The sequence below is a fragment of the Copadichromis virginalis genome, linkage group LG4 (assembly GCF_057382275.1).
Source record: "Copadichromis virginalis isolate Kocher_CV1m ecotype Utaka linkage group LG4, C_Virginalis_male_GT1.1, whole genome shotgun sequence".
Taxonomy (NCBI): Eukaryota; Metazoa; Chordata; class Actinopteri; order Cichliformes; family Cichlidae; genus Copadichromis; species Copadichromis virginalis.
Window position 1 is genome coordinate 25,912,631 of NC_140621.1, and position 11,063 is coordinate 25,923,693.

The following is an 11,063-nucleotide window of genomic DNA, read 5'->3' on the forward strand; positions in this document are numbered from 1 at the left end:
ATTTGAAAATACTTACTCTACAATGGAGAAGCAAGCAAAAGTGGGACAAGAAAGAAAAATTGCAGTAAGAGAATCAGTCCTCTCTGGGGACATCTCAGGCCCTCCAAGGTTTGGAGGCCTATCTCCCCCTACCACCACTTCCCCTGCCAGTGGCGGACCCCCTCAGACATCGGTGCGTTGGTGGTTCTTTGTGTCCGGGGATGGGCGTCCAGGTACACACCGGCTCACTCCTTGGCGGCCGCTTATCGGGGCCTGGAGCCTGGGGCTCGCTCGGGCCACTTCGGAGGTGGGGTGCCCCCGGCCTCTCGGCCTGGGGCTCGGTCACTCAGGCGCAGCTGGCTGCCGGCGGAGCTCACGGGCGCGTCACTGCAACTCCCCCTGGCTTCTGCTCCGCGGCTGCTGAGTGAGCCCTCATCTGGGACTCTCCTCAGCTCTTTCCGGGACAGTGGCGCAGCTGCCCCTCTGTTGGTCTTCCTTGGTCTCTTGTGTTCTGGGGGCCTCTGGATGTCTGGAGTTTTGATCTCCTCCACACCTGCTTCACGCCCTGGAGGACGGGGCTGTGCCCCCCCCACACCCTCTAGCAGATTATTACATGAAGGAACCTTTTAAAAAAACAAAAAACAAGCGCGTCCATGCTCACAGGTGTACACACGGGTGATCACACCCACAAACTACACCCTTTTTGGCTCCTACCTCAAAGCACACTGTGTTCTGTTGATCTTATGTGCTGCACAATAATGTTTAACATTTAGTATTTACTGTCATATTCCCATATATCATTGTGATGTTGTTTATTCTATTACTCTTGTTCTCTTCTGCTTGCTTTCTTTTTTCTTTCTCAGCAGGTGATCCAGGTGATTGATATATGCATTTTTTTCTCTGCCCGTTCTGTTGGTTTTTGTCTTTTGCCCTTCTCCCCTGTCCCTCTTCTCAGCTGTTTCTCTTTCCCTCTTTCTTTCTCCCCTTCTTTCCCCCAGTCAAGTCTGTCCCGTATTCAGTAAGTGAAAATAAAATAAACAATAAAAGGTGAATCAAATGGACCATTACGGCAAGGCTGGGATGGTCAGTTTGGTAAAGTAAATCCGTTGGGCATCTTTCTTTGCCTTTAGACAACAATTCTGATGGCAAAAGAGCCAAACGGGACAGGCCAAAAAAAAAAAAAAAAAAAAAAAGAGAATCAGAAAAAGCAGTAGATCGTAGCAAAGCTTTCCTTCAAATGTTCAAGAGAAAAATAACCATCTAAGCCAACTGCAGTTTAATTGAATCAATTAAAAGCTGAACTGTGCCTCAGTGAGAGCACTGAGGGAATGAGATGGGAAATGCAGCCAGAGAGGGGCCATGTCAGTGGAGAGATCCGCTGAGAGTGCTTGAGGAAAAAGATAGAGTTGCTAAATGGATTGATTTTCTGTAAATTTGGACTGGAAAGGGCAAGGAGCACAAGCAGTGGTTGACTGCAAAGCGCAGGCAACATCTTCACTCCCACATGCCTGGCAGATCAGTAGCTCTGCACACACATCGATGCATGCACAACTCAGAGAATCGATATACACACACACTCAAACAAGCACACTAAACATTCTTATTTTAGGCCATTGCAGCTACTGATAATGAACTGTGACTTACATTTTCTTACAGAAAGGTCAAGTTTAACACAACAATATTTTTCTCCAGTAATCTCGAGACCTTCTCATTAACTTATTTTTCTGACCTTTTTTTCCGATGTTATTCATTTTTCCTTTTTCCACAGGTGTGGTCCATGGACGGTTACTTCAAGGGACGTCGGGTCTTGGAATATCGCACAATGAATGATTTCATGAAGGGCCAGAACTTTGTGCAACACTTGCTGCCACACCCTTGGGCTGGCACTGGTCATGTGGTCTACAATGGTTCACTGTACTACAACAAGTACCAGAGCAACATTATCATCAAGTACCACTTCCGTTCTCGAAGTGTGCTGGTGCAGCGCAGTTTGAGTGGGGCCGGCTATAACAACACTTTTCCCTACTCCTGGGGTGGCTCCTCTGACATCGACCTGATGGCGGACGAGAATGGCCTATGGGCTGTTTACACCACCATCCCTAATGCTGGAAACATTGTCATCAGCCGCCTGGAGCCTCAGAGTCTGGAGGTGCTGCAGACTTGGGACACAGGCTTTCCTAAGCGCAGTGCTGGAGAGTCTTTTATGATCTGCGGCACACTATATGTCACCAACTCCCACCTGGCTGGTGCCAAGATCTATTTTGCTTATTACACCAACACATCAAGCTATGAGTACACAGACATCCCCTTCCACAATCAATACTCCCATATTTCCATGATGGACTATAACCCCAGGGAGAGGGTCCTTTATACCTGGAACAACGGACACCAGGTGCTGTACAATGTCACACTCTTCCAGGTTATTAAGACTTCTGGAGACTGAGGACCCTCAGACTGACTGATTTAAAAAATGCTGTGATTATTGTTCTGGGGTGTCAGAGGTGGGGGGCACAGACTATGGGAGGTGTGGGTTGGGGGCTTTAATGTATGGGTATAGGCTTGGATTTTTTTTTTTTTAATGAATTTCAAACTTCATAGAGTGCTATTACTCACATTCTCAAAAAACCATCCGACAGTAAGGTCGGCAAAGATACAAAGACTGAGCGCTTCTCTCTCTTTTTTTCTTTCTGTGATGAGTAAGCATGGTTCTTTTTATTTGTGATGATAAATAAATATCCTCTTTACCATTTATGCTTTTGTATTTCATTGTCACTTTGATTTCAAAAACCTTAGATGAATTTTTGGAAGAGGTGAAAAATCTGTCTGAAAATGTGGTTTCAAACGTGAAAGGCTCAAATAGGAGTAACATTTCCTTTGTCTGTGTTGTTAATGTTCCTGTTATTTCCTTGAAGCCTAGCTCAGACAGATACAAAGCACAAAAGATGCATTTAGAATAATATTGAAGCTATTTTTCTAGCCTGAAATACTTAAACACACAAAATATGCCAAATGATACCATTTTAAACCAATTAAAATAATGCAATAATTATATCTACTCTATTCTACCAAATCACAAGATGATGAAAGGACAGCATGAGAATACTGACAAGACCATTTCTAAGGTTGCATTAAATTATAGGTCTGGAAAAATCACCAAAGATTTTCCATCTGAAAACAACAGAGCACAGCACTCTGTGAACGCAGGATAATAAAATTCAAACAGCGTTGAATTTAACTGCAACGGCAACCACTTACATTTCATTTTACCAAGGTGAATTGAAAGTGCAAGCAAAACATCTGATAAAAAGAGCAGATGGTGGTGCAAAGGGTCGAGAAGAATCCACAGCAAATGAAAGACAGAATGTAAAAGGTATTACATTAGAGATGACACTTCTTTGTTATTGCTGCTTGTCAGGCTCCAATCTGCTTTAATCTTGTTAGTCCCACAGCTCCTCTCAGATGCTTTCTGCAGAAAAATGATAAAATGCAAACCACACAGTAGCACACGGCTCGCATGAAATTCTCAACCTGCAGTCCTTTTATTGCAGCTTTGTCATTATTTACCACTGAAATATTTCAGAAGCCATACTGGCATTTTGTGCTGCATGGAGGAGACAACAGCCCGCTGTGCTTCATTTCTGTGCTTTCATCTATAAGGTTTGTGCATGCTTTGCAGGGGTTGTAACATAAAATAATATCGTAGATTCAACTTTTCTCTTCTTTGTAGTAACCATGGTGGATTTATCCTAGATGACCTTTCTATCAATAAGTGCTACGCTGAAGAGAACCCCGATGAGTTCATACACAGTAGCAGCTGACATTTAAAGCACAATGCAATAAAAAAAAGGTACAAAGCATCTAACAGCATCAAACAGAAACAGTATTGACTGGGAAAAATAAAGGTTTTGGAGCTACCACAATATTACTTCACATGTAAAAGTAACTGGTTAACAAAGAAACAGATAAAAGTTAACAGAGACTGAATGTGCTCTTAACACAGGTCCACCACTCACTGCTCTCCCACTGCCCACACACACACACGCAACTGGTTTTAAAAAGCAGTGCAGCACATCCTGAATTTGCAAGAATATATACAACAGACCAAGACATCACCTATAGTATAAATAGAATTTCACCTTTTAAAAAACTTTATAGTTTATAGTTTCATAAGCACAAAATAGTATTTGAAGTTAGGCGTGACTGATTATGGCCATGAGTGGTAAAGACAGGACTGCATTTTCAAGCTAGCAAACGTTCTTGCTTTCTTCTTAACATAAAGAAAGCAAGGAAATAGTGACCCATACTAAACAGACAAATAAAGCCATGAGACTGGAAACAGGCACTCCTCTGAGAAATGTGAATGGAATATTTATCCATTCCACAAAATATGACATTTTTTAAGCAGTGGGTTTTTTTTTTTATTATTAATGTTTCTTCAAAAGAAACAGAGTTCAAAACAGATAAGAATCAAAAGAGAGCTTTGCAAGGACCAACATATGTGCTGTTGTGCCACCCAGTTCTCACACTTAGTGCCAGTCGGTGTGGCAATAACAAAGACAGAGATCAGGGGTATAAAGAATAGCACCAAATCATTATGTGGTGACCCCATTTGAGTATTGTATCATCACATCTGTGTCAGTCTAGATCATCTTCAGCTAAGGCCAGTTTGTCAGAGCACAAACCCCTGCTGCCAAGCAACAGTACTTATGTGCCATCTTTCCTCAGGATCATCTTAAGGATAAAAGACAGTAGGCTGAAAAAGGTGGTTGTGATTCAGGGCGTGTAAAAATGTACTGTAGTAAAAATTCAGAAGCGACATGTCAAATGTTTTTAAAAAATATATATGAGGGAAAAATATATTATAAGTTAGAGCAAGAGGTATTAGTTGAATAGATAAATTGAATTTAAAAAATAATAATTAGTGAAAGATGGTGATTTTGTGCTTATTAGCTAAATAAGTGTTTTTATTGTTCTATCAGAGTATGATGAATACAGTATGATGAATAAAGTGTGGATTCTCAGATTTAATATCTGAACAAAAATATTTAATCAACCCCTGTGAAACAGTTTTCTATTTGCAAGGCCTTCAATGAATTAATCATAAAAAATGCAAGCAATGACGCATGAAGTCTTAAACTCATGAATATCACCAACGTGTGATTTTCCTTCTTTCTGGTTATATGCGTAGCCTTTATATCAGTTATCTTCAGTTTTTATTTGTGTGTTAATCTTTCTACCTTTAGTTTTTTCTTCAGTAAAATGCTTGTTCAGTCAGGATGAGATTAGGGAACTAACTTAGCTACTGAAGAATATTGCACTTTCTAGCTTTATAATACTCCCTGCATTGCTTTAGTAGCATTTTGGGTGATTTTCTATGTGTAATGAGAAGAACTTTACTGGATTTTTGCTAAAGTGAAAAGCAGCTCTACACACTTCAGAATGTGTTCTGTTTAATTATGAATTAACACTAGTGACGCAGTGCTGACAAAAACTACAAATGTATGTGCATTACACCACATTTTGCAGGGGATCTTGTATTAATTCAAATTACATGCCATTCCAAAAGTGCAATGGAAGCAGAGATTGACCCTTCGTTGATTGTGGATGAGAAGGCACAGTACAGTTTATATTTAGCATTTAAGCTATGCCTTTATTGCTCCTCAAGCATGGGATACTGTCATGGAGTGATTATGATATAACAGAAGCATAAGAATTGACACATGTGCAACAGTACAAGGAAAAATCTTACGTAAAGCAAAAAACAGAATTTGTAAATTAGTACACGTTTAACAAGCTTGAAAGCATCTGGTATACTTTATTCTTCAACACAGCCTGAACAAAGCTCTTGGGCAGCTTTGTTGTAATTTCCTTAAGTAGTCATCTCGTTGGAATGTCCTTCAGGCTTCTTGAAGGATATTCAGAGTTCTTCTTTGAATGTTGGCTGCCTTTTGTTCTATTCTCTGTCAAGATGATCCTCACACGGCTTCAGTAATGTTGAGGTCCGGGCTCTGGGGAGACCACTGCATAGTTGATACTGTTCCATTGTGCATCTATCCAGGTATGCTTGTGCTGCATTGTCAGTTTGTTCAGGATTGTTGTTGTGCTGAAAAAAGAAGCCACTGCCAATCAGACAATGTGTTTGTGGATTAAAGTCTGATCCATAATGACCTTTTACCAGACCTCCTCTGTACATGTTGATGATGATCTGAAACAAAATCTTCCCATTTGGATTCATTGCTAAGCTTTTTTGGCTAAAAGCTATTTGGGAATCACATTGTTGATACAAAAATGCTATTTTATGACTGTCAGACTGTGATGTCTTTGACACTTCCTTTGAGTGATACATAGGTCAGCGTTAAAACAGTTTAACAAACAAAACACAATCCTCTTAAATGTCCTCAAATAAAAGGGCAGGACTGACAATCAGTATAATAAGTGAACCAATATTCAAGACCACTTTAAAACATTACAAGAACGTCTGCCTCATTGGAGGTGAAACATAAAGAAAGAAGTGCTGTACTGCACAGTACTGTAAATTGAATGATTGAATAAAATCATTTACCACCAATTTAAACTGTGGATTTAATTTAAAAATTCATAGTGACAATGTTTCAGATGTTAAATTGGGATTAGGGTTAAATTAATGGTTAAAATGTTTGAAATGACTTGCTGTGTTATTATTTCATCATTCCAGGCTGGACAGCAAAGTATAATTTTACAGCAAAGTTGTTGATTCATGTCATTTGTGGTAAAGTATGAAAGACAGTTCATGTGGAAAGACCTTTAGCTATTTCTGCAGTTGCATTTTTCATTGTTGTTGGAGTCAGCTGTGACTTTGCACATTTTCTCATGGTGCAAAGTCACAGCTACAGGACCCCAGGAAAAACAAAACAACAAACTTTAAAATTAAAGTTTGCATGAATAATAACCAAGACAGAACGTATTAACCTACAGAAATCTCTCAGCATGAGCAGCTTCCATTAATGGAGAGCTGAAATCTAAAAAGAACAATAGGCGACAGAGTGGCTTTGCCGGTTTGATTTCCTTATTAAAGTGGTTATGAACATGCATTCGCACATGCAGTCGGACTGATTGAGTGCAGGTGGCAGCGACAGAACTGGCTTGATAGAGTGCATGGGGTGAGATTCATCGGCAGGAGCGGAGCTACAGAACAGCTCGAGAATTAAGAAGCAAAGCCAGTTCCAGTTTAATCACGCACCCATCCTCGAGAAGAAGGGTTTGTTTTGATGGAAACACAATCATCTTTGTGAGTGCAGCTGGTCCTGAGACACTCCTCTTTGATTAAACTTGAGAGTACATTTGCTTTCTGTCCCTTCTACTCATACAGTAGGTCATGCAGCAACTTCTGTCCTCTGAAAGGAAAACTTGCAAATCACCCCAGCCTTGTTTTATGCATCCTTTCACTGTAACCTTTTACATCACCTTCCTCATTAATTGTGCCCTCAGCCACACTTGGAACAACACCCCACCTCTTGTTCAGATTCACAGTAAACATTTCCTCTACACCCTGCCCCTTGAGGTGACACAGAAACGCTATGAACAGGGCTTTGAACATTTGTTTCCTCATGATTAAACATAACTTGCACTCAGTTTCCTAATTTTTTTCCACACTCCATATTCATGTTTGAACTCTAAAGGCAAGCAAAGGTGCCGGGGTGTCGAGATGGAATAATGGGTTAGCTGGAGAAGACGCTAATTTACTCTACTCACCTCTTTGGAGAACCTTCCTCATTAATGTCCTCTTTAATTGTGTTTTAAACTTCCATTGATTCAGCACTTGCATCCCTAATCTCATTAGGTGCTGTTTTATGAAGGAAGAACAGTAGATCCATTCTGGGCTGCAACCACGGGCGATTCCATTTTATAACCTGATGTCAGAACGCTGCACTCCTCGCTGAGGCAGTAAAGGTTTACCCTTGAACTGATTTTTTTTTTTTATGTCTCTTTCCGTAATTACAGTAAGATGCTGTTGGAGAAAAGAGATGAAATTTTAGCTCTGGTGTGCCAGAAGGGAAAAGAAGTCAGGATACATAAATACAAACATCACAATGTAGCCACAAGCTGAGCAATAACAGGCTGGTAAGTCAATATAACTGAAAAAAGAAACTTTTAGAAAAAGGAAAACACTTTTCACCAGCTAAAAAAATGAAAGATGCTAAAGGAGCCACAAATCACATCCATATACAAAGGGAATTATTATATTACTTTTTCACCAGGTGGATTAAAATTGCAAAGATTTTAATGTACATATATTTCTCTTAATAAGTCACGATCACTGTCTAAATTAGATAGCAAATCTATTGTAATCAGGCCCACTGATGCACATATTGTAAGTCTCATATAAGCTATTTGCAGTTTTAGGATCGTGGAGTTAACTGGTTCACTGTTGCAGCTTCACATTAGTAGTATTTAACTGGTGAAATATGCATTGGCTTTTATTATGAATTTTACCAAGAAAATACAAGGTCATTGTTTGCAAATTTAGCGTGTTTTCCTGTAGTGAGTCTGCCAATCAACAAAACTGTAATGTCTTACAGCAAATTAGTTTTTCTTCCATTACTCCATGTAATGTTTAAGAGTCTTTTATGAAGAGCTTCAGGCAACAGGCTTTTTGAGCAAAGGTCACTCTCCCCCAAACTGTGTTTTTCAGACTCATTCCACATGCAGCATTAAATCCCAGAATGATGGAAAAAAAGGCCAATCTTTGTCTGCTTCATCCATTAAAGTGACAACACTTTGTTTTGCAGGTCCCAGAATTTATGATTAGTAGTATTAAACTGCATTTGCTTTTACCGATGATAACTGCAGGTGACCCTGCTCTGTGATGTTTTAAGAGAGAGGGAACTTTTTGTTTAAATGGGCCATCAGTAATTGTGGAGGGCAGAATTTTACAAAAATATTTCAATCATTCTATTCAGTTGATATTTTTTGTCATGCATGTTGTTTGAAAGTTTTTGTAGTTCTTCAAAATTGTTCAAAGTTAGCCAAATTGGATAGAGAGGCTCTAGCCTCTTGGTCACTGCAAGCCTCACAGTTTTCACTCCTCAACAGTATCCTGTTCTTGAGGAGCAACAAAAGCATATTTTAAAAGCTAAAAATAGCCTCTGTACATAATCTGTATTCACATCGACCATCATCAGTTGCCTGGAATAGCACAATAGAGCCACTCCTATCTGCAATGCCAAGTTTCCTAAACATATACCACTGAACATCATAGCCAAATACGTAAACTTTCATTCTATACCCCCAAAGGATTTTACTCCTTATGTTCTGAGAGTTGAGAATTCTCCCTGCAAGATTTGTGCCCAGCACTTCAAAACCCTGTCATTATAGAGTACTTTGAGTAAGCTAATGACAAAACAAAAAAAAAAACAATTCTCAATTTAAAAATAATACGTAAAATGTGGAAAACCTGAAAGTTTGAAGACTTCCTGAATCCTTCTGCTTACTTTAATAAAGTATGTGTAGCTTGTAGATACTGCAGGTGGTATCAGTATCTGCTCATTTGGTATTTCCTCAGCTAGGCCTATCAAACCTACATTGGTCTCTGACAGATACTGGATAATGTTTTTGCTTAGAATCACTGCAGAATAGTTGCAGTTTCAGGCAACCTGCTGGAACTGACGATTGCTGATGTCAATGCAGAATATCTACAGCATTTATATTTAGCAGCTAAGCTTTTATTTTGTTGCTGCCCAAGTACGGGAAACTGTCGAGGAATGATTATGATATTACAGAAATTCTCTTAAGCTTACATATTAGTGCTTCTGGTGGAGGTGAGTTTGAAGAAAGAAATCAGTTTCAGACTTGGTGCAAACAGTATGGGCACTTTCCTCTCAAAGCATTGCTCTATCAGGCCTGCAGTGTTCAAAACATGAAGGGATAACTGATATCCTTTTGAACATTATAAGGAGCTATTTTGAATAAATTCTCATTCTAAGGCACCAGCACAGACCAAAAGCTTTCATAAATTGCTTATAAAGTGTTACTAAAACATGAATCACTGGATATTTTCTCTGTTACGCAGGTTAAGCACTGCTTAGCCTACTTAAGTCAAGAAACCTCCCAGACTCTGAACATAACTTCAAAGCAGGATAATAGTCATAATGAGTGTTTTTGTGTGTGTGTGTGTGTGTGTGTGTGTGTGTGTGTGTGTGTGTGTGTGTGTGTGTGTGTGTGTGTGTGTGTGTGTGTGTGTGTGTGTGTCCAATTCAGCTCATTTGAAATATTGCCCATTTAAAAAACTGCAGAGAAGATGGCAACATTTCTATTTTGATTCAGGAAGTATTATATTAAACATGTAAAGAATGGAAGTGGAGCTGTTATCAGCTAAAGATCTGAATCATTCTCACTTTTACAGCTTGCTAATTAACCAGGAAAATTCACAATATTGCCTTTGTTTTCTTTCTTTGGATTATGACAATTTGTTTGTAGTGCCAATAGACTCACTGCAAACTGAACTGAGAAATAGTGTTGAAATTGCAGTTATTTTCAGATATCAGACAGGCTTTATTTAATCTGTTTGGTAAATGGATGGTTCACAAATGAGAGCATTTTCAAAATTTACTTTTTTGCATTAAACCAGCGGGAAACATTTTGACATGTGTTTAGTAAGTTATTATGTTTTAGTTTAGCGTTAATTGGTCCGACCTACTTAACACCATTGGGTTGTATCCCATTACCAAAATCAGTATAGGTAGGAGGTTTGTAATCTTATAAATGGGGGGAAAAACGCTCAGGTTTGTTTACTAGTATTTTTCACTGGCTGGAAGCTAATATTTAAACTGGATGGATGTGTTTATTAAAGTAGTTTCTGTTTTCAGACAGGGTGCAGATATATGAAACATGCTCAGAAATGCAGGGCTGCTCATGAGCAGCAATAGAATACAGGAAACATCAAATATGGCAGGCTAAATAAGAAAGTTCAGGCAAGGAAAGTAAAATGTTGTGAAGGAGACAGAGTGACATACAAAGTGAAATCTAGGTTAAGTGGGAAGACTGTCAGAGACCAGGCCTCATGTACTGTATGTCACGGAAATGAGATGCTGTTCTCTCCCCAGAAG

At 39.3% G+C, this 11,063-nt stretch overlaps 1 protein-coding gene across 2 annotated transcripts in view; it reads left to right on the top strand.

Annotated features, from left to right (window-relative positions):
* olfm2a (olfactomedin 2a) overlaps positions 1-2,730 on the top strand; it is a 43,219-nt gene extending 40,489 nt beyond the window's left edge. For both annotated transcript variants that reach the window (XM_085454509.1, XM_085454508.1), the window contains exon 6: positions 1,748-2,730. In XM_085454509.1, the coding sequence (XP_085310635.1) occupies positions 1,748-2,422 (675 nt within the window). In that variant the 3' untranslated portion in view covers positions 2,423-2,730. The remainder of the gene's footprint in view (positions 1-1,747) is intronic.
* Positions 2,731-11,063: the final 8,333 nt, after the last annotated feature.